General features: G+C 40.4%; 1 protein-coding gene across 2 annotated transcripts in view; it reads right to left on the bottom strand.

The window, feature by feature from the left end:
- The window catches only part of pcm1 (pericentriolar material 1), a 163,552-nt gene that overhangs the window by 3,731 nt on the left and 135,198 nt on the right, over positions 1 to 24,623 (bottom strand). For both annotated transcript variants that reach the window (XM_078548487.1, XM_078548477.1), the window contains exons 32-39: positions 23,979 to 24,113; positions 20,018 to 20,215; positions 19,584 to 19,643; positions 17,588 to 17,735; positions 14,337 to 14,494; positions 11,130 to 11,199; positions 10,728 to 10,960; positions 311 to 406 (exon numbers count right to left, since the gene is read on the bottom strand). In XM_078548487.1, coding sequence (XP_078404613.1) covers positions 311 to 406; positions 10,728 to 10,960; positions 11,130 to 11,199; positions 14,337 to 14,494; positions 17,588 to 17,735; positions 19,584 to 19,643; positions 20,018 to 20,215; positions 23,979 to 24,113 — 1,098 coding nt within the window. The remainder of the gene's footprint in view (positions 1 to 310; positions 407 to 10,727; positions 10,961 to 11,129; positions 11,200 to 14,336; positions 14,495 to 17,587; positions 17,736 to 19,583; positions 19,644 to 20,017; positions 20,216 to 23,978; positions 24,114 to 24,623) is intronic.

The following is a 24,623-nucleotide window of genomic DNA, read 5'->3' as shown; positions in this document are numbered from 1 at the left end:
CTTAAAGATTTGATAGGATTTGTGTACAGAAGATATTTCCATTTGCAGCAAAGATCAGACTAGGGCCATAAACAGAAGGTAGTCACTAATAAATCCAATAGCGAGTTCAGAAGAAATGTCTTTACTCAGAGCGATTAGAATGTGAATCCACTATGACAAAGTGTAGTTGAGGTAACATGCATAGGTGCATTTAGGGGGAACCTAGATAAACATGAGGCAAAAAAGAATAGAAGGATATGTTGATGGGGTTGGAGGAAGAAGGGTGCAAGGAGGTTCATGTGGAGCATAAACAGCTTATTACAGGGATTACCTCAGAAAGGACTGAGAGACTTGGGGGTAGGTTTTCCACTTTAACAAAGTCATCTTCATCTGACTTTTGGCTTAGATTGCCAGATCCAGCTTCCTGCTAAAGGGAGTAGGGAAATGTGTTAGAGATTTTAGCTAAAATGGCACACAAAATTGGGCACAAATGATTGAGAAAGTGAATTTGTGAACATTGGACTAGTGGGATCAATTTCACAAATCAGTAATTTAACTGGACCAATGGAAACATAAGAACATAAGAAATAGGAGCAAGAATTGGCCATTCAGCCCTTTGAGCCTGCTCTGCCATTAAATGAGATCATGGCTGATCTTCTACTTCAACACCACTTTCCTGCACTAACCCTGTAATCCTTGATTAATTTAAAATGTAGAAATCTATCAATCTCAGTCCTGAACATACTCAATGACCGAGCCTCCACAGCCCGCTGGGGCAGAGAATTCCAAAGATTCACTACCCTCCGAGTGAAGAAATTTTTCCTCACCTCAGTCCTAAATGGCCTGTCTCTTATTCTGAAATTGAGTCCACTGGTTCTAGACCCCACCTCCAGGGGAAACATCCTTCCTGCATCTGCCCTGTCAATTTTGTGCGTTTGAGTGAGATCACCTCTCCTCCTTCTAAACTCCAGAGAATAAAGGCCCAGTCTATTTAATCTTCCCTCATAGGACAATCCCTCCATCCCAGGAATTAGTCTGTTGAACCTTCATTGCACTCCCTCTATGATAAGTATATATTTCCTTATGTAAAGAGACCAAAACTGCACAGATACTCACTGTGGTCTCACCAAGGATCTTACTAATTGCAGTAAGACATCTTTACTCCTATACTTAAATCCTCTTGTAATAAAGGCCAATGTACCATTTGCCTTTTTAATCATTTGCTGGACCTGCATGTTTCCTTTCAGTGACTCATTAACAAAGACACCCAAGTCTCTTTGAAGTTCAACACTTCTCAGCTTTTCACCATTTAAGAAATGCTCAGCATTTTTGTTTTTCCTGCAAAGTGAATAACCTCACATTTCTCCACATTGTATTCCATCTGCCAAATTTTTGCCTATTTGCTCCTTGAAGCATCTTTGATCTTCCTCAACTCATACTTCCACCTAGGTTTGTGTCATCTGCAAACTTGGAAATGTTACATTTGATCCCTATATCCAAATCATTGATACAGCTGGGGCCCAAGCACTGATCCTTGTGGTACCCCACTCGTCACAGCCCGTCAACCTAAAAATGACCCATTTATTCCTACTCTGTTTTCCGCCCGTTAATCAGTTCTCAACCCATGCCAGTGTATATTCCTCCCAATCCCACATGCTATAATTTTATTTACAAATCTCTTGTGTGAGACCTTGCCAAAAGCTTTGGAAATCTAAATATACCACATTCATTGGTTTCCCCCTTACCCATTCTTCTAGTTACATCCTCAAAACACTCCAACAGATTTGTTAAACATGATTTCCCTTCCATAGATCCATGTTGACTCTGCCCAGGCCTACCATTGTTTTCAAAGTGTCCTATTACCACATACTTTAGATTCTAACATTTTCTCTATTACTGATGTCAAGCTAACAGGTCTGCAGGTCCCTGTTTTCTCTCTCCCTCGTTTCTTAACTAGTGGGGTTAAATTTGCCACCTTCCAATCCGCAGGAATCATTCAAGTCTATAGAATTTTGAAAGATGACTACCAATGCATCTACTATCTCAACAGCCACCTCTTCCAACACTCTGGGATGTAGATCATCAGGTCCAGGGGATTTACCAACATTTCAGTACCATTTCTCTATCATTTTTTTTCTTTAAACTAATATCTTGCAATTCCTCATTTCCACTTGTCCCTTGAGTCTTCATTCTGGGAGGTTTTCGGTATTTTCCTCCGTGAAGACAGACACAAAGTATTTGCTAAGTTTCTTTGCCATTTCCTTACTTCCCATTATAAATTCTCCTGACTCTGCCTGTAATGGGCCCACATTTGGTTTTTCTAATCTTTTCCTTTTTATATACCTATAGAAGCTTTTACAGTCTGTCTTTATGTTTCTCGCTAGTTTACTCTAATATTCTATTTTGCCTTTCTTAAGTCTTTTTCTTAGTCCACTGTTGCAGAGTTCAAAAATGCTCCCAATCTTCAGGTTTATCTTTTTTTTGGCAACTTTAAACACCTCTTCTTTCGATCTAATACAATCCCTGATTTCTTTCTTTAGCCACAGTTGGAACACTTTCCTTGCTGGGTTTTTGTGCATTAAAGGAATGTATTTTTGTTGTAAACTGTGTTAGTTATTTAAATGTTAGCCATTGCCTAGCTATCATCATACCTTTTAATGTAGTTTCCCAATCCACCATAGCCGATTTGCCCCTGATTCTTTCATAGTTTCCTTTGCTTAGATTTAAGGCCCTAGTTTCTGATTGAACACCATCACTTTCAAACTTAATGTAAAGTTCTATGATATTATGGTCACTCTTTCCTAAATGCTCCTTTACACCATGATTATTAATTAGCACTGTTTCACTGCACAAGACTGCATCTAAAATAGCTTGTTCCCTAGTTAGTTCCTCAACGTACTGCTCTAGAAAACCAGCTCGCATGCTTTCCAAGAATTCATCCTCCACAACATTAGGACCAAGAAGGTTTACACAGTCTGTATGTAGATTGAAATCTCCCATGACTAATTGTAATATTCTTGTTACATGCACCTCTAATTTCTTGAATGATACTGTGATTTACATTACCACTGCTGTTTGGTGGCCTATAAACAACTCCCACCAATGTTTTCTGCCCTTACTGTTTCTTAGTTCTACCCAAACTGATTGTACGTCTTAATCTTTAGAACTAACGTCATCTCTGCCTATAGTACTAATGCCCTCTTTAATTATCAGAGCTACCCCACCTTTCCCAGCTTCCTATCCTTCCTGAATGTCATATACTCTTGGATATTCAGGTCCCAGCTTTGGTTTTCTTGTAGCCATGTCTCTGTAAGGGCGATCAGGTCATACATATCAATTTCTAATTGAGCTGACATTTCATCTGTTTTATTGTGAATGCTGCAGGCACTCAGAGCCCTTAAGTCAGTTTTTTTTTTACTGTTTTTATAAACTCTGGCTCACTCTGCTGGCACACTCTTTAGTTTGCAATCACTGTCCCTTTCTGTCATACCGATTATTATTACCTTTATTGCTACTTTGATCCATTGCCTTGTCAGTTCCTTTTACTTAATCTTCCTCTATGTGATCCCTTCCCCTCCCCTCTCCACTTCCCTAGTTATACAACTCACTAGAGCACTGGCCCCAGCTCAGTTCAGGTGAAGTCCTTCCCAAAGGTACAGCTCTCACTTTCCCCAGTATGGTGCCTGTGCTTCACCAACCAGAACCCGCTTTTCCCACGCCCGTCTTTCAGCTATGCATTCATCTCTCTGAGCTTATTTATGTTATGCCAATTTGCATGTGGTTTAGGTAATAATCCAGAGATTATTACCTTTGAGGTTTTGCTTTTTAATTTAGCACCTAGCTCCTCGTAGGCCATCAACAGAACCTCTTTCCTAGTTCTACATATGTCATTGGCACTTACATGGACCACGACAACTGGATCCCCCCCTCCCACTGCAAGTTCCTCTTCAGCCCTGAGCAGATATCCTGAACCCTGGCACCGGGCAAGAAACACAGCCTTCCGAGTTCTCACACTTGGCTGCAGAGAACAGTATCTATCCCCCTGACTGTACTATCCCCTCCTACCACTACATTCCTTTTAACTCCACCCCCTCCCTTCCTTCATGGTTAGTCTGCTCATCCACATTACAGCCCTCGCTCTTTTCCATACAAACTGCAAGGACCTCGATCTTGTTGTTCAATTGCAAGGGCTGAGGCTCCTCCAGTCCCATCCTCTTGATCCCCTTACCTGCCTGTCTTGCAGTCACACCCTCCAGTCCCTGAACACTGACCATATCAGACACTGCTAACCTAAGGGGAGAGACTGTCTTCTGAAACAAAGTGTCCAAGTAACTTTCCCCCTCCCTGATGCGTTGCAATGCCTGCAGCTCAGCCTCCAGTTCATGGACTCTGAACCAAAACTCAAGCTGCAGACATTTACTACAGGTGTGGTTGCCATGGATTGCAGTGGCATCCAGGAGCCCCCACATGCTGCAGTCATGAGACATCACCCATCCTGCTATCTTCATTGTGCTAATTAAATTTATTTTTCTTAATTAATTTATAGCCCCCCATTTCACCTAACTCCCAGCTTCAACACTGTACTCAAGCAGCACTTAGATAGCCCTCTATTTATACTCTCTGAAAAACAATGATAAGTGGTGTATCAGTGCTTGGGCCCCAGCTATTCACAATGTATATCAATGATTTGGATGAGGGAACCAAATGTAATGTTTCCAAGTTTGCTGACTGCACAAAACTAGGTGGGAATGAGCGGTGAGGAGGATGTTAAGAGGCTTCAAGGCAATTTAGACAAGTGGAGTGAGTGCGCAAATACATGGCAAATGCAGTATAATGTGGATAAGTGTGAAGTTATCAACTTCGATAGGAGAAACAGAATGGCAGAGTATTATTTGAATGGTGACAGATTGGGAAATGTTGATATACAAAGGGACCTGGGTGTCCTTGTACATCAATCACTGAAACAAGCATGCAGGTACAGCAAGCAGCTAAGGCATAGTATGCTGGCCTTCATTGCAAGAGGACTTGAGTACTGGAGCAAGAATGTCTTACTGCAGCTATACAGGGCCTTGGTGAGACCACACCTGGAGTAGTGTGTGCAGTTTTGGTCCCCTTACCTAAGAATGGATATACTTACCATAGGGAGAGTGCAACGAAGGTTCACCAGACTGATTCCTGGGATGGCAGGATTGTCCTATGAGGAGAGATTAGGTTTACTAGGCCTGTATTCACTGGAGTTTAAAAGAATGAGAAAGGATCTCATTGAAATGTATAAAATTCTGACAGAGCTGGACAGGCTGAATGCAGGGGTGATGTATCCTCTGGCTGGGGCATCTAGAACAAGGATCTCAGGATACGGGGTAGGCCATTTAGGACTGAGGAGAAATTTCTTCAGAGGGTGGTGAACCTGTGGAGGCCAAGTCACTGAATATATTTAAGAAGGAAATAGATACATTTCTAGACTCTGAAGGCATCAAAGGGTATGGGGAGAGAATGGGAGTATGGCAGAGGTTCGATCAGCCATGATCAAATTGAATAGTGGAGCAGGCTCAAAAGGGCCGAATGACCTACTCCTGCTCCTATTTTTCTATGTTTCCAAGTCAGTTCTGAAGCTCAGAAACCAGCTTAAACTAGCTACAGCTGCTCTCAGAGAGCTTGTATATCCCTGTTTAAGCTTAGAAGAAACTTAACTTAAAACAGCAATTTTTAGTTAATTGCTAAATGTAAAAAAAATTAAACTTTAGAGATAGATTAACACTCAACATCCCCTCACTCACCAAAATCCCAGCTTCAATACTCTGTGAAACAAACAATATTGCAAGATCTTGCATCGAAACACTATTTTGCATATTGTGTGAAGTGCAAATTCCAAGAGGAATAACATTCTAACATTTTGCAGTCCTTAATATTGATTTTCTTTAACATCAAAGGAAACAAAAAAATCTGAGCGCCAACATACAAATATAAACGGAACATAATTTCCTTACTACCAAAGGCAAACTTTTGTATAAACCTGCATTGCAGAACCATTACACCATTTTCTACATAAAACACTTGGAAAGAAGTTACATTTAATGTTGAGCTTTTAAAAACAGAGTATTCACTGAGTTATACAAAAAAGGCTCAAAAAATTAGGCTGTTAATGAGCTCAGTTAGATGTCGTTTCCTGGACATAATAAGCAATAATAAGACAAGAAATTAGATGCCCCATCGTTCAAAAACACAAGCCAGTGATAAAACAGGCAGGCAGGGAGGTGTCAGAAGGCGGCAAGCAGCCAGCAGGCTGAGAGAAAATTGGAGCATAGAAGTTATAAACTATATCATTCAAGGAGGTCAACCCACTGTTGTGAGGAAGTGTGTCAGGTTATTTTGTATTGTCATGCAATATGAATTAAACTGTGTTTGATAACGGGCCGGAACTTCCTCAGAGTGGCAAACAATGTCGGATTGCCACTCCATGCCCAATTTCTTTTCTTAATTTTTTTTTTGATCCCATCTCGCCTGACCTTCCCACTCAGTCCGGGCGAGATCCAGTTAATACAGCACATCCCTGGAGCCTAGTGTTGAAGTGCATCTGACTCGAAGGGAAGGAGGCTATGCCCCCTTTTTAAACAGCACTAGCTGCCATAAACCAGGTAAGTTTAAAAGTCCATTGAAATTTAAAGGACAGGCCAGGGCGAATGTAAGTGTCCAAGTTAAGTGGCTAGGATTTTGGGTGGGAAGAACAGGTGTTGGGGGAGATGGTCAGCAGTTGGGCTTCGGGTTAGGTCAGGCCTGTGGAGAGTGGTGGTGATTGGGGGGAGGGGTTCAGGGGGAAGAGAGTCAAGACTTGGGTCAGGCCTGGGTGGACGGACAAAATCCCCTGGGGGAGCGGGGGTTGTGGGGGGGAATCCCGTGGTGGGGTTGGCCTGGGTCTGTACAATAGTTCCCCAGAAGTTAGAAGTGGTTTTAATCCTTAGAACCTTTTCTGGGTAACTACTGGCACATTTGAGTTCGAACCATCCAAAGTTTGCAATTTAAATCAAATGGCTCCCAGTGCAGGGTAACTGCCCGGGGATGTTTGCACTTCCAGGCAATTGCCGTACAAACCTTACCTGGGAACTACCGAAGGGGATTCCCCAGCGCATCTTTGGGGTACCTCCCCAATACAATGTTGGGGCACTTGGAAGTTGCAGCCCAAATAATTGCTGTTGCGCATGCTCACTACCATGAAATAAAGCACCAGTTGGGTTTGTGTCAATCCTCAACCCACAAAGTGTTTTCTCAGACTGAAGAAACATCTGAGTGAGAAACAGGGCTATCCAATTTAGATTATTATTATTAACTCTTGTGTCATGCTATTGTACAAGTATATGCAGAGTAGTTGTAGACAACACCTTTAAAGGCAAGACATTTAGGCTGACTGTGAGAGCAACAAACCTCAAATTCATCTACAGCAGACCTAGAGTTGTAACACTGACTTTTAAGGTAGTATTCAGTTAGGACTGCCATTTTCCCTTTTCTAGTAAGGATATAGTGCATAAAATGCTGATAGATCTGCCTACATGCCTTTGTACCTGATACTAGCAGCTACTCTGTTTAATTTCCCCCAAAATGAAATTACTAACCTCACAATTTAAATTGGGATTCAACTATGTGGGGGATTGCAGACACAAACTGACTTTTTAACCATTGTATAACACCACCACCCTCAAGATCCTCAGTGATGTCTGCTGCTGTTTAATCTAGAAAATGTTTAATAAATGTGGGAGAATTCCTCCACGTAGTAAACTTCATATATTATCATTGATACATGATTGAGAAATGTGTGGGAAACAACTATGAACAGATGTTGTGACCATGAATCTGCCTGCTGGACTTCTTATAAAATGAATTGCCGAATCATCCACTTGACTCTGTGCTTAGTCACCAGTTGCATTGGGTAAATCATAACAAATAACTAACCCATGGACTTACATTGGTTTGTACAAGAAACATATGGTGGGACATATGGTGAAGCAGTCCATGTCCAAATGCAGCAAGGCCTGGACAATATCCAGACTTGTGCTGACAAGTGGCAAGTAACATTCACGCCACACAAGTGCCAGGCAATGACCATCTCCAATAAGAGAGAGAATCTAACCATCGCCTCTTGACAATCAACTACCATCACTGAATCCCCCGCTATCAACATCCTGGGGGTTACCATTGACCAGAAACTGGACTGAGCTAGCCATATTAATACTGTGGCTACAAGAGCAAGTCAGAGGCTAGGAATCCTGCGACGAGTAACTCTCCTCCTGACTCCCCAGAGCCTGTCTACCATCTACAAGGCACAAGTTGGGAGTGTGATGGAATACTCCCCACTTGCCTGGATGAGTGCAGCTCCCACAACATTCAAGAAGCTTGACACTGTCCAGGACAAAGCAGTCCGCTTGATTGCCATCACATCCACAAACATTCACTCCCTCTACCACCGAAGCACAGTTACAGCAGTGTGTACCATCTACATGATGCACTGCAGGAATTCACCAAGGGTCTTTAGACAGCACCTTTTGAACCCACGACTACTACCAAGGACAAGGGCAGCAGATAGATGGGAACACCTCCACCTGGAAGTTCCCTTCCAAGTCACTCACCATCCTGACTTGGAAATATATTGCCGTTCTTTCACTGTCGCTGGGTTAAAATCCTGGAACTCCTTTTCTAACAGCATTGTGGGTGTACCTACACCACTTGGACTGCAGTGGTTCAAGGAGGCAGTTCACAACCACCTCCTCAAGAGCAAAAAGGGATAGGCAATAAATGCTGGACCAGCCAGCGAAGCCCACATCCCATGAATGAATTTTTAAAAAAGCACTACAAATAGTTACACAATGGAAAACCACATTTTAGTTCTGATTCCTGTGGCCTCAGGTAATAGCTTAGGACAATTTCTTGACCCAAATTTAACTGTTAAGCAGCGTTAGGACTCAACACAAGACCACGTTTATGGCCCAGACTGTCAGGATAGTTAATCTACACTAGAGGACCACCAAAAACAGCTATTTTCATGTATGAGGCTGATACTCATGTTCAAAGAGGTTCGAATGGTTGCATGAACTTATGAGTGCTACTTCAATTCCTAATTGGCCAAGCCCTGAAGGACGTTACTGACTTTGGCAGGTGGAGAGAATATCAACACAAGGGAAACACCTACTTAACCTCATCAGATCACCTGTCACAGATCCACCCATTTATGGCAGGATTAGTAGTCGGTCCTGTGGCAATGAAGTCTCATCTGCACAATGAGGTCAAAAATTTTGTGGCACGATCACTGGTATGGGATAGATTCCGAACAGATTGAGCATCGCAAAACTGGGCATCGATGAGGGCCACCACAAGCAGCAGAATTGCGTTCCACTACAATCTGTCACCTCATAGTCCAGCATAACCCTCACTCCATCATTATCATTAAACCAGGGAATTAATTTTGGTTCAATGAGGACTGTGGAAAAGCATGCCAGGAGCAATACCAGGCATTGCAAAGTGATCCTACAACCAAAGGATTAGATCAAAGCTCTGTAGCCCTGCCACAGTTGTCAATGGTGGTAAACAATTAACTAACAGGAGGAGGCAGCTCCAGAAACGTCCCCATTCACAATGATGCTGGAGACCTTTGTCTGCAAAAGGCTAGGCTGAAGTATTTGCAAACATCTTCATCTGGAAGTGCCATGTGGGTGATCCATGGGGTCAAGGGAATATTTGGGTATAATCTCAAGAACTGTGATCTTTACAGTTTGATTACTGTGCTATTTTATACAGTACGGCTGCACTAAGGAAGCAACTGATTTTAAATCCATGCCCTTTTGTTATTGACCCACTCACCAGAAGGATGTTTCCCCCTTATCTACACTAATAAAACAAATCACCTTGAAAACTTCCATTAGGTCACTTCTCAACCTTCTCCGTTATGGAAAACTGTCCTACCTTTCCCAACTTCTCACAACTGAAGTCCCTCATCCTTGGTAACTTCCTGATAAACCTCCTCTATATCCTTTCTAATGCCTTTACATCTATCTTGCAGTGTGGTGCCCAGAATTATCCACAATACTCCAGCTGAGATCAAACCAGATTTATAAAGTTCTAGGGGTCAAGGTAATACGGTGGCATTTGATTATGTTGTCTAAGTTTAGATTGTCACCTTGCGGTTGGGGTAAGAGTGAAAGGAGGATGGATGGGGTAAAGAGGTGAAGGACAATAATGTACTTGTCTCAAAAAAACACAATCTTTCAAACATCAATTCATGCTGACAATCAAACTGAGCAGTTTGTAGAATCATAGGAACTTGTAGCACAGAAGGAGGCCATTTGGCCTGTCATCTTTGAAAGAGCAACATTGGTTAATCCTACATCCTTAACCCGTCCATAGCCCTGCAAGTTTGTCATCAAGTATCTATCCAACTCCCTTTTAAAAATATTTATGGAATCAATGTCTACCAACTTTTCACAGAGAGCCTTAATTTATTCTGTAAAGAGACTCGTGGCATGAACCAAAACCTAGGCAAGAGGTCTGATACAGCTTCAAATGGAGAAAAACAAACTGCCCCACAGACATGTTCTGGGCCTTTCTACACCAATGTTGTACCACCTATGTGAAATGTAATGACGCACTCATGTACTAATTTAGCACGTAGTTTCCCTGGAGCCTATTAAGCTCACCTATACACCTATGGCCGATACAGAAGATATATTAGAAAGTATTTTCAATATTGAAAGATCTGTGCTTACATAATCATTAACTAATACAGGAGAGTCTGTGTCAGGGCTGCCAGCCAATGAGCTTTCTGGTGTTCCTTGCAGGTCATTTTCTAGCTCCATTTGCATTGCTGTTCCAGTATTAGCACTTTCACAAAAAGGTAACGATCGCTTTGGACTCTTAATGTCTTCATTAGCAGCATCAAATTGAGTATTTTGTAACGGCTCAGAAGGAAGATGTAGAATTGGGCTACTTTCATTTTCAGCTACAAAATGAAAATAGAAGTTCATTTAATACTATTTTATATACACGCACAAGTGTACAATAATCCAATCTAGGGCTCACCTTCTAATTTGATAATACAATGGACCCAAGATTGTTGAACACCATCATCTGTCATTTTTAAAAATACTTGACAAGAAGTTAAACTCTACCTGAAGCTGTTAAATTTGTTTTCAAGGATTGACTAACCACATCATCCTTGCTGGGTTCTGGCCGAACATCCTATGAAGAGAAAAGTTCTTAATATCAATAAGCACCACATAAAATGTAAGAGTATTGATTTGTTTTTCCATCATTTTATTTCTAACAAACACAGAACAGTAATGTAGACATAATTGGCTCAAATTATGTTCTCGAAAAGCCTCAATAATGATGCTGATACTATACACAGGCTTTTGAACGTAGGCCTTTCATCACAGCATGAAGTACTGTAAAGGCAGGAGACTGTTGTAATATAAAAGGCAATATGCTACTATGAGTTCTTGCATCAATGGCTGTACGAACTAGGCTATGCCTTGGGTAAAAGCAATGAGAGGAAGTAAGTGTGGTGTGCTTAGGGATCTGTCATCTCTGTTTAGCAATTGGTTCAAACAACTTGGTGTCATCAGTTAGGGCTGTATTCAACAGGAAGAAAACCATTAGACAGAATGGCATAAAGAGATGCCATGTTTTTACTCAGCTAGAAAGAAAGAGACTGTTGCTGTCTTCAAGACCCAGTGATGTGAACAGGCTTGGAGATGGCAACTTTATGGATCCTCATTATTATCCACACGAGTTTTGGATACAGGGCTAATGTGTGTTACTCTGTACGGATGGTCAGGGTGTTTAAGATTAATGCTTTGTCAATAATAAATGAAATAAATGATCAAATATACTACTATCTCTAGCTTTATTAATCTGTTTAATGGATAAAAAGACTTATCTAACACAAAAACTAAGTACAAAATGCTTATTTTATTACAAAATGCTTATTTTATCATAATCTGCATTATACAGCAGAACTTAGAGTGGTCGTGAAAAGATCAACGTTAAGCTTGGATAGTGCAATAATATATTACATTACAGCATTGTCAATTCTAGTCGGTGTGTGGATTGCATTCTCTCTCACCTGACGGTTGCATCAAAACCCTCTCTATAATGAATGTTCTGAAGATCAATTACCTAATACAAGCCCCTAATGTTACAAACGCACTGGGGTGGGTTCTAGCCTTCATGTACAGCAACCTAGATGTCCATATTTCAGGAATTGGTAATGCAACCTTTAATCCCATCATTGGGGGCTTCTCTTCAATTGTTCTTAAATTTGTTTCCCCAAGGTTGCATAAACTTATATTCTCTTGGGTTTGGAAGCTTGAGGAGTGACTGAGGTGTTGAAATGAAATGAAAAGGATTCAAAGGGATAGATACAGAGAAACTATTTCCTTTGGTGGGAGAATACAGAACAAGGATGCAAAATCTTAAAATTAGTTAATATTTATTAGAAGTGACGTCAGCAAGCACTTTTTCTCACATAGTACTGGAAATCTGGAACACTTGCCTCAAAAGGCTATTGCAGGCTTTTTGTATGAGATGTTAAACCAAGACCCCGTCACTCAAGTAAGCACTCTGGAAAATGAGAGATGGCTCTAGTGGAGGTGGGGTGGGGGTCTGTCTACAAGCATGATCCAGACCTTCCTGTCGCTTGCCATTTCAACACCCTATCCTGCTCTCATGCCCACATATCTGTCCTTGTCCTGCTGCAATGTTCCAGTGAAGCTCAACGCAAACTGGAAGAACAGCACCTCATCTTCCGATTAGACACTTTACAGCCTTCTGGACTTAACATTGAGTTCAACAACTTCAGACCATGTACTCTCTCCTCCATCCTCACCCCTTTTGATCCCCTCCTTTTTTCTATATTCATTTTTATTTTTTCATTTTAATTTTTAAAAATGTATTTATATATTTCCCCCCACTTATTTTTATTATTATTTTTTAAATTTATTTCCATTTTTATTCATTGTTTTATCCCCAGCTTTTAGCCCTATTGATCTTTTTTCCCCATCACCATCCCCTCCCCCCACCCCACCAGGGCCATCTGCCACTTTCCAGAGTGCTTATCCTGGTCCTGCCATTATCGCATTCTGCTTTCCACTCAATGTCACCATTAGCACCTCCTTTAGCCAGTACTACCACTATTAACAACCCTTTGACCTTTTGTTTATGACATCTTTTGCAATCTCTCCTTTGCCTCCACCTATCACTGGCCTTCTATCCAGCTTCGCCTGTTCCACTTCCCTTAAATAGTATATATTTCACCACATTTCTACTTCTCTTTAGCTCTGAAGAAGAGTCATACGGACTCGAAACGTTAACTCTGTCTTTCTTTCCACAGATGCTGTCAGGCCAGCTGAGTTTTTCCAGCATTTTTTGTTTTTGTTTCAGATTTCCAGCATCTGCCGTATTTTGCCATCATCCACTGGCTGTAAAGCACTTTGGGGCATCCTGAGATCAAAAAGGGGCTGTTCAAATGCGTCTTTTTTGCTGTTAAATTCCTCTAATTCGGACAAATAGAAGTAAAGACATAACACAGAAATATAGAGGACCACTGCAGTCTATCTGAACAGTCCCAAACTTCAAGTACCACCAGACCATATCTCTCACACTCAATCTTGCCAAAATGGCTGCATTAGACCAACTCCCACTTGAACCTGTTAGTACAATCAGACTACACTATCTCCCTGGCCAGTCTGTTCCCATATATCCAACTACTTGAAGTAGTTAAATTAAAACTGTCTGTTCATCTTCCACATGTGAACCTGGGTCTGCATTCCTGATTACAGAGTTTATGGTTATGTTAAATAATTCATTAGTGTTTAGTTTATCTAACCATGAAAAATTTGACAAGGTAGCCACCAGGTATTCTCTTCCCTCCTCTCAGCAAACATTCCCTATTTCCTTGATCTCTACATCAGATCGTGAAATTAGCATGAGTTTAGTTGTCCTCTTCTGTAATCTCCAAGTACCCCCCTGCCTTATGGGGCAAAAACCAGAATAGTACACGGTACTTGAGCTGGGGCTGAATCAGCACTTTATACAACCTCGTCTTTATCAACTTGGGTTTATTCTCTATCGCTCAGCCAATACATCCCAAACCAAAAGGATAAAGCAATTGTGAACCATCGCAGAAAATAATAGTTTCAATTCTAATTCATATCAACCAATTATAGGGAAGTCCCTAAAGTCATTTTCCCACATGTAAAGCACTAAATCCAAGTAGTAATTTTTGTAATTTACAAAAGGCTCAAAAGAAAAAAGCATTTTAAAGTTAGCTCCAAAATACAAAAGAAAGGCAATATATTTAGAATTGAAGACATTACCTGTTCAGGATCATTTTCATCAGCAATTTCATTATTGGCCTGAAGTGATGTCTGCACATCAATAGTTCCAGCATCAAAATCTTCTATTTCATCTTCTTCATTCTCATCCTCCCCACTGCCATAATTTGTCAGGGCCTGAGTTTCAGCCTTGGACAGACCTGATGGTTACAATAAATTAGAGAATATCAGATTTATTTTCCTCTTATAAATTGAGAAACAATGTTTTGAATTTACATTGTAATAAGTTAACCACAAACTCAAACAGCATTCGGATTTTAAAGATTCCTTGGCTAGATTTTGGATACTTCTAGTTGTGTTCAACTATGTATTTTCTTTCCACAGTCCAATGGTCCAAGATTTAATTTTAACATTGCTTCCCACTTAAACCTCCCAAAATGTCTTTTCATAGGCCAGAATATTACCGTTGGCGTGCAGGGGCGGGCCCGACATGCCGACGTGCTATGATGTCAGGCGTGCATCCCAACATCATCACTCGTCATTTAGATATTTCGTTTGGCGGGCGCACGTTGGAGGCGGCTGCGTGCTCGTTGAACTGTCAATGGCATATTAAGGCCATTAAAAAAACAATTAAAGTTGTTTGCAACACTGCCCCTCCAACATTGAGGTTGGCAGGCAGGCGAAGAGCCCAAGCGGCCTTTGCGTTTTGTTTTAGGAAACCTCGTCCACGAGCAGGATGAGGTTTCCTAAAATTTTTATTAATTAAACGAAAAATTTTTCCTAAATATAAAAACATGTCCTAGCTCATGTGACACTGTCACATGAGGGGACATGTTTAAATAATTTTGTATTTTATTTTTAACAAAATTTTTTATAATTTAATCTCCCTGAGGCAGCTCCATGCCTTAGGGAGATTGCTGCGCTCTTTCACGTGCATTCACAAAAGAACGCAGGACCCGACTCTCCCTCCTCCCCCCGCCTGCACAGATAGTGCTGTGCTACTGGTCATGCGTCATGCTGGGCGGATCTTAATTGGCCTGCCCACGTAAAATGGCGGCGATCGGCTCTGCACTTGCCCAGCATAGGTAAGCTTCTGGCCATAGTTCCAAAGGCTGCACCTCCATATTGTTCATTTTAGCCAAAGCATTTATTGTGCTATGAAATAAATTTCATGATCCCTGAAACACAGCTTCACCCATTTCTAAATTAATATTCAGTTCTTGCAGACACCTAAATATAAATTTAATATAACAACCATCCAAGCACTCCTTTGCTCAATCCCATGCTCACTTATTGCTCTCAGGCAATGTCAATATTTTCATTATTTGACTAAAGCTGTTATGATCTTGAGGGAGACCATTAACTTTAAGAAATTTGAACTCCCAGATAACGAAAAGAATTATGCCACAGGATTTCACATTTTAAACAAAAACTTTTATTGTACAAGAATTAAACAAAGCAAGTACTATTAACTTAACACTATATATATTTTGTAAAAACTCAGAATTTAAACTCAAAAATCTCAACAGACCACTTCCCATTCTGCTTTTAATTTCACCCAAGAGTTCTCCTATACGTTACAGTATCTTGAGGGTTCCTTCACTTCTCCTGGCATCAAACCAAGGTGTGCCAGAACTCTTAGAAGTTCACTTTGATTATCCCCAGTGTTCCTGCTATTCTCTGAGATATGAGATTCCTTGGGGTCCTTCCACTAGCATTCAGCCAGGTGACCCTCAAAATCTCTTTAAGCGCCTCACAAATATGGACATCCCAGCTCTTCTTGCTTAGAGGTCGACAGCTCTTGGCAGCTTTCTCTATCTTCCTGTTTCTAAGCTATTCCAGCTCCAGGTTTAAACACTGCCTGTTTCAAAGCTACTCCAAGATGACTATTTTTTGTGAGAAAACACACAAGATAAACTCAAAACAAAAACCTGCCTCCCTGCAATCCATCTCCATGGCATTGTGGCACACCTGGGTTGTCCCAGATAGAGATTTCAGTTAATCAACTTCAATTCCCAAAAGCTATCCTTTGATCTGAATTGTATATGGATACATTAAGATGTTCCCTTGTTTATCAGTTGCTTTCAAATCTCTTTTTGGTCTGGGACCCACATGAACAATTTAAACCCCTTATGAATACAACTGTAGACATCTCATCTCCACCAAGACTCAGAAAGAGCTCACCTATTGTTCATTGCTTTCCCAATTTTAACTCTATGACTTGTTAAATAAACACAGGCCATCCATCCTTTGAATTGCAATTAGCTTAGGGGTGTTTACCAGTTTCTTAAATCCAAGTTTTTAACCGTTTATTTTACATTCAAGAATTCAATTCAAAAAACATGAATCGTGAAATTAGACACTTATGCAATACTATAATTTCAAAAGCTTGTGTTTTGCATTAAATGATAAGATGGCACTGCTGAAGACACCCATATCTAATCAATTTCATAAGAATTGGGTCTAAAGTTAATTCTTAATTTTCATAATCTACTAAAAATGATACTTCCACAATATTCTCTTCTAACATTCAATTCATTATCTAGCCTAGGAGGGAGGACTGTTTCAGTTCTACATTGGAACCTGACTGATTAACTTGCTGAAATCAGAACCATCATTGTGAGGCTATGCTCCTGAGTTTAGAGACCTTCCTCGCACTTCTAAAATTACAACAAAAGAAGACATAAGCAGCTGCCATGTGATTTGATAAATAGGAAAGATGACATTCGATGGGGGCTGGAATTGGCCCATCCAACTCCTGGTATGATTCTAGTAATTTGGAATGAGAAACAAAAGTAATTTCAAAAAGATGGACCAAAACACAGAACATAGAAAAATATGAGCAGCAACCTCTGTCAGGTGTCTGACAACAGCTTATTGGATGATACACTGGGCAGAAATCTTCCAAAGTTTGTGTAGGACACAAGGGGAATGGGGTTGAAGTATATTTACCCATCGAGTTTATGGAAGCACTTTAGATGGGACAGGAGCCTGGCAGACCTGGGCCTCATCTCTAATTCTACGCCCTGTGACCTACTCTTGATTTCTGCACTTCCACGTACAGGAATTTTGGATTCCAGGTCTCTGGTATATCAAATTTTAGTTAGCTGGGAGAAAAGGAGGTGATCATCTGAACATACATGGTACATCTCTTCTATAAGAAGTCCTAGCACTCCGTGATTTCCCCTGGAGGATGACAACAATATCTTACTCACATGAGAAGGTTCAACGTATGAAGGAAAATGTGTATTTGACCTACTTAACAGTTAAGATTCTGCAGATAAATTTCTTACTTATAGAGACGCATTCTGCAGGCAATGCTTCACTGTCGACATCGTCTTCCTCTCTGTCAGACAAACCACTTTTCATTACCAGTTCAGCTTCATTAGATTCATTTGGTTTGCGATCATCTGCAATAGCTGTCTCACTTTCATCTTTGTCCTACAAAGTTAAAAATTAGTAGAAGAACTATGTCTGCAAGCTTGAACATGAAAAACCCTCAAAAATCCACCAAGAAAATTACTGGTTGGAAATTGGTGGTTTAAGTTACTGAAAGAATTTAAACAAAAAAGTTATGAGAAATCCAAGCTTCAAAAAAAAAAATTCTGTGTAATAGTTCATGGCAGCTGGAGGAGAAATTTGATAAAATGCTACATCAAAGGTTATTGCAGAAAATAAAATATATGGTATAGGGGATAACATATTGACATGGACAGAAGATTGGCTAGCTAACAGGAAGCCGAGAATTGGCATAAATGGGTATTTTTCGGGTTAGCAAATGTGGTGAGTGGTGTGCCACAGGGGTCAGCGCTGGGGCCTCAACTTTTTACAGTTTATATAAATGATTTGGATGAAGGGACCAAAGGAATGGTTGCTAAATTTGCTGACGACACAAAGATAGGTCGGAAAGTAAATTGTGAAGAGAACATAAGGAGGCTACAAAGGGACATAGACAGGTTAAATGATTGGACAAAGATCTGGCAAATGGCATATAATTTAGGCAAATGTGAAATCATTCATTTTGGCAGGAAGAATAAAAATGCTTATCTAAATGGTGAGAGATGCAGAGCTCTGATATGCAGAGGGAAGTGGGTGTCCTAGCGCATGAATCACAAATGGCCAGTATGCAGGTACAGCAGGCAATTGGGAAAGCTAATAGAATGTTATCATTTATTGCTAGGGGAATTGATTACAAAAGTAGGGAGGTTATGCTTCAGTTGTACAGGTCACTGGTGCGACCACATCTGGAGTATTGTGTACAGTATTGGTCTCCTTATTTAAAGGAAGGGTGTAAACGCATTAGCAGTTCAGAGAAGGTTTACTAGACTAATACGAGGAATGGGTGGGTTGTCTTATGAGGAAAGGTTGACAGGTTAGGCTGCTATCCACTGGAGTTTAGAAGAGTAAGAGGCAACTTGGTTGAAACCGTCAGATCCTGAGGGGGCTTGACAGGGTGGATGTGGAGAGGATGTTTCCTCTTGTGGGAGGATCTAGAACTAGAGGTCACTACTTAAAAATAAGGCGTCGCTTGTTTAAGACAGAGATGAGGAGAAATTTTTCTCTTTCAGGGGGTCGTGAGTCTGCGGAATTCTCTTCCTTAAAAGGCGGTGGAAGCAGAATCTTTGAATATTTTTAAGGCAGATCTAGATAGATTCTTGATTAACAAGATGGTGAAAGGTTATCGGAGGTAGGCATGAACGTGGGGTTGAGGTTGCAATCAGATCAGCCATGGTCTGATTGAATGGCAGAGCAGGCTCGAAGGGCTGAGTGGCCTACTCCTGCTCCTAATTCCTATGTTTGTATGATAGTATCTAAAACTGTTTTAGAAACATCAACTATACTGTAAGTCATTACTTCAATAGAACATCGAAAAACACTTTTGAAAAAACCCCAGAATATTTGCAATGTGGCTGAAATCTGTATAGCTTGAGTATCCTTTATCTGTAAAATATAAAAATCGAACACATCCAAAAACTGCACTTTTTTTGAACCTCAATGACCTCTAGTGCGGGAAGTCTGAGACCCGAGCTGACACGAACCTTGCCGACCACACCCTGTATTTATTATTCACTGGTACATCTTACTTTTCGAGCCATTTTATTTACTTTAGACTAGTACTTTAGGTAGTCTAGGTTTCGGCCATTGTAACATAAGTAAGTCTAGGTCTATATGTGTATCCAAGAACCGAAATTATCTGAAATCTGAAATGTCATCTGCCCCAAGGATTTCAGATAAAAGCTACTCAACCTGTAGTGACCGTCCACTATCTTTTGCAACAGTCAGACTTACTTTGTCTTCATCTTCAAGCTCTTCTGCAGAGGAAACGTTCTCTTTGAAATGTTGTTTCTCCTGTAAAAAGGATTTTTGGAACAAGTTCATAAAACAGCTTTCACATCAAAAACAATTGAACAACATTTCATGCTAGTTATCTGTAAAATATTCACCTACTTCTTCCTTCAGATATCCAGCAGTTCCAGCAAGTAAAAACAGTTTCATATTACCTAAAAATAATCTTACCTTTAGGCTACATAATCCACTAAAGAAATTGCTCATTCTCAGATTGAACATTCTCTATATTCCAATTATTATAATATCTACTTCCAAATGTAAAACATTTTCTATTTCTTACTTAGAATTTTTGTTAAAGATACACAAAATGTTCAACAAAATATATACTTGCAAATAAAGATGACATATGTAAATATATGAGCACATTACCACACCTCAGTTGCATAACGCTGTTTAAAAGATGCCACTTCCTTCAATCTTTTGCATCTTTGCTTTGCTGCCACACTGCTGTTATCCAAATCTTGCATAAGTCTGAAGAATGCAAGCTCATTGAACAGAATCTCCGAAATCTCCACCAACAAATCCTCCCCACATTCCTTGAGTTTTCTACCAGCAAATTTCGCCAGAGAATCCTACATGGACAAAGTCAAAGCTTCAACCATAGAACATGGGAACAGGAGTTATCTATTTATTTGATCATGGCTGATCTGTACCTCAACTATATTTAACCACTTCTGTCCCATATCCCTTGATACCCTTAACTGAACAAAGCTTTATCAATCTCAGTGTTGAAATTTTCAATTTATACTGTGCCCACAAATTTTTGGGGATTGAGTTCCAGATTTCCTGATGTGTGGGAAAATGCTTCCCGATTTCACTCCCAGGTGACCTTCCTTTCATTTTATGCCTTCTTCTGAACCAAAGAGTTTCCCCGTTTCTACGATATAGGATCTGATCATCCCTCGTTCTTTGAAATTTAAGAAATACAAGCTGTGTTTATCCAACATTCCCTTATAATTTCAATCTTTAATCTTTAGTTTAACTCTAGTGAATGTGCACTGCGTGCCTTTGCAAGACCAATAGATCATCCCCGAGGGTCGGTGCCAAAAACTGAATACAGTCCTTCAGATGGGGGCCTGACCAAGGCACTGTACAACTGGAGCATCTAATCCTTATTTATGAATTCCAATCCCCTTTAGATAAAGGCCAACAATTCTATTAGCGTTTTGATTACTTTATGTACTTGTGCACTAGCTTTTAATAATCTATATACCTGGACACCCAAATACCTTCATTTTTCCACAGCTCCAGGCTCTTGTCTCCAAGAAAATCTTCATATTTCATTCTCAGATCTAAATTGCATGATTTCACACTTTCTCATTTTCAACGGATCAGGTAAAAAGCTCTGCAGTCCTACCACATCCAGTCATGAATGAAAGTGGAAAATTAAACAACTAACAGGAGGCAGCGGCTCCATAAACATCCCTATCTTTAATGATGGTGGAGCCCAGCAAGTCAGTACAAATGACAAGGCTGGAGCATTTGCAGCTCTGATGGAAAATCAACACATAAAACTTTAACTCTGTTTCTCTCTCCACAGATGTCGCCAAGCCTGCTGAGTATTTACAGCGCTTTCTGTTTTTTCAAATTTCAGATCTCCAGCATCCACTTTTGAAGCACTTGCAACCAGCTTCATCCAGAAGTGCCGAGTGGATGATCTAGCTCAGCCTCGTCCTGAGGACACCACCATCACTAACAGTCTTCAGACAATTTGATTCACTCCACATGAAACCAGATCTAGAAACGGTCAAAGGCACTGCAGACGGGAAAGGCTGTGGGCCCTGACAATATCCTGGCTGTAGTACTGAAGACATGCTGCAGAATAAGCCGTGCCCTTAGCTAAGCTGCTCCAGTACAGCTACAACATAGGCACCTATCTGAATGTGGAAAATTGTCAGGTAGATGCCTATGTTGTAGCTGTACAGGTGGTGGCGTAGTGGTAATGTCATTGGGTTAGTAATCCAGAGGCCCAGGCCAATGTTCTGGGGACATGGACTCAGATCCCACCACAGCAGCTGGTGGAATTTAAATTCAATTCATAAAATATGGAACTGAAAACTAGTCTCAGTAATGATTTCACATTACAACTATCATTGTTTGTGATTCTCAATTAACCCTTTTGTAATTGCTCAGATTTTGCTGTGCTAATGATGGCAGAGTTGTCAGCATTCATTGTCATTGCGCCAGGGAAGGGGCAACAACTTTGCGAGTGCGCACATTGTGGCAATCCTGGGGTTGTGTTGGGCTAATCTGCACTCCTTGATAGCACTCACTCTCAAGTTAGTTGACATCAGGATTTCTACATTACAATAGTGATTACAGTGCAAAAGTGCTTAATTGGCTGTAAAGCACTTTGAAACATCTGATGGTCATAAAAAGCCTGACATAAGTGCAAATCTTTCTGTTTTAAAGTCAAATGGAAGAAATTAATTTGGCAAAAATTTAGGCTAATTTCTCAGTTTTTCTCATCAGAACATTTAGGCCTGCTATTTGCAGGCACAAAGAGCCTCCAGAGACAGTTGGCAAATATTTAACGAGCACACCAGTACCAGAATGATGATTTCAATTTTCAAAATGCCTGTCAGACAATTTTAACTCTCCTCAAATTTAATTATCAGACGTTTTATATGATTTATTTCTTTCTCTCTCTCATTGTCCAAGGGTTGTTAACCACAGCTCCATGATGCCATATCATTATGGAGCAAGAGGAGGCAGGCCCCAAGAACTACTCCAGCGGGTATGGGATTGAATCTGTGCTGCTGGCGTCGTTAAGCACGCACTTACCAACTGAGCTAAACAGTCCCCAAAATGATTTATCAGAATTTTTCAATGTTTAAATGCATACAGGACTTTAAATAGGGTTTATCTAACTTCCCAAATGTCTTTTAAAATGATTGATTAAATTTATTACAATTTTTTGTTCCAATGAACTTTAAACATGAATCCGTGACAGGCACTGCAGCAATTTACTTTTGACAGATTCTCTCAGAATCGTTACAGTGCAGGAGGCCGCCATTTGGCCCATTGTGTCTGCATGGCTCTCCAACTGAGCAACTCACCTGCATTCATTTCTCTGCCTTATTCTTGTAATCCTGCACATTCTTCCTTCTCAGATAACAGTCTAATTCCCTTTAGAATGCTTCAATTGAACCAACTCAACCACACTCTCAGGTAGTGCATTCCTGGCCCTAACCACCTGCTGCATGAAAAGGTTTTTCTTCATATCACTTTTGCTTCTTTTACTAATTACTTTAAATCTGTGCCCTTTTGTGTCTATCCTTTCATGAGTGGGAACAGTTTCTCCCCATCTACTCTGTCCAGGCACCTCATGATTTTGAAGACCTCTATCAGATCTCTTCTTAGCCTTCCCTTCTCCAAGGAAAATAGCCCTAACTTCTCCAACAAACTCCAACTGAAGTTCCTCATCCCTGGAACCATTCTCGTGAATTCTGTAGATGCGGCTTCTATTCACTGCACCACATGATCTGTTCCTTTCTCCCAGTTAGACACCATTGCCCATTGCAGGACCATGCTGCAGCTTCCTTCCATGCAAGAAAATTCTGGCCCTTACCATCATGTGAATTCGCACCTTTACTCAAGACCAGCAGCGAGCATGGTTGCCAAAATCTGGGCCGTTATATCTTATTTACAAGATGTTCCCATGCTATCAAATTATTAACTGATTTTAGTTTGTTACTCAGCATTACATGCAGTCTGGCTTGTTGCTATGTTGGTTTGCAAACATATTGTCCTAAAAAACTGTCACATTCTAGAAATTCATTGCCTTTATTACTGTTCCTTGGAAGGAGTGTCTAAAGCGGTCAGAGACATGATCATGTTCAGCTTGTAGCCAGGGCTCGGTAATGGTCACTGCATCGTGCCCTTTTATACTGAATTTCTGTTTCTAAATCAAGTTTTATTTCTTATGCTGCTTGCATTCACGCACAGCACTCTTATGTGGGTAACTATCTTCATCTTTCTTAGATGTTCTGCTGGTCCTTTCCTCACACTTTGGCTTACGGCAACCTATTTCTTTTTGGATTGCATGGGTGATTTAAGTGTGTGGCCACTTTAAATTCTTGTGCATGACCGCGTATATGTTGGCTTCTGAGTTACCACATGTGCGCAGGGGCTTTTGGTGGCTACAAAGCCATTCAGCTTAAAGGGAACATTGGCTTACAGTGTGGATTGTTTCCCTCCCAATACCAATTAATCCACTAGTATGTCCAGAAACAAATAAACACTGATGACGATTTCAATATCTGGACCATATGTTTTGTGTATTTCAAAAATATTGTAACAAACTAAAATGTAATGGGCTTGTAAAGACCAAACCTGAAGTATGGCTCCAAGTTGTTCATGAAAGAATTTGACAAATTCCTTGCTTTCATCATTCTGCTGTGTAAGGGCCAGGACCATGCGTCCAATAGTAGTCAGTAACTGTGGGGAGCACACATCATCCATGTGTTCCTGAAAAGAAGCAAACAGTAGAACAAAACTAAAAACTGCATTTTTTATAATTAGGTATATGGTTAGCTTACTTATATTGTTTTTTCATTCTCTGGCCTGAGTTCAAGCTTCATGCACAGGTCAGGATTATCTAACTCAAGAAAAAAATGAAATTCTACACCTGTGTAAAAACATTGGCTTTTCTCAAACTTGAACTTCACAAGGCTTATTTTTTTGTCTGGTGAACAAAGTGTTACTGCTGACCTAAAGGCAGAGAGAAATAAAGGTAATTAATCTTCCATGGTTGTCTTCCTTCTTATTCCACTCCAGGAGTTTACATGACACGAGATAATTTCTAAGAAAATTACATGAAAGGTCAAATTTCCTCCAAATCTGATACCAGGTGACATTTTCTCACCTGATTTTCCACTCTTGTGCAGTTTGAAACATTTATCCATGTGAGCATCACTTTATTTGAACAACTCTATGTTAGAAGTCCACATTCATTCTAGAATATCAGAGTTGAAAGTG

This window comes from Cetorhinus maximus, chromosome 1 (genome assembly GCF_964194155.1).
Source record: "Cetorhinus maximus chromosome 1, sCetMax3.hap1.1, whole genome shotgun sequence".
NCBI lineage: Eukaryota > Metazoa > Chordata > Chondrichthyes > Lamniformes > Cetorhinidae > Cetorhinus > Cetorhinus maximus.
The sequence above is the reverse complement of the archived record's forward strand: the minus strand, read 5'-3'. Positions and strand labels throughout refer to the sequence as shown.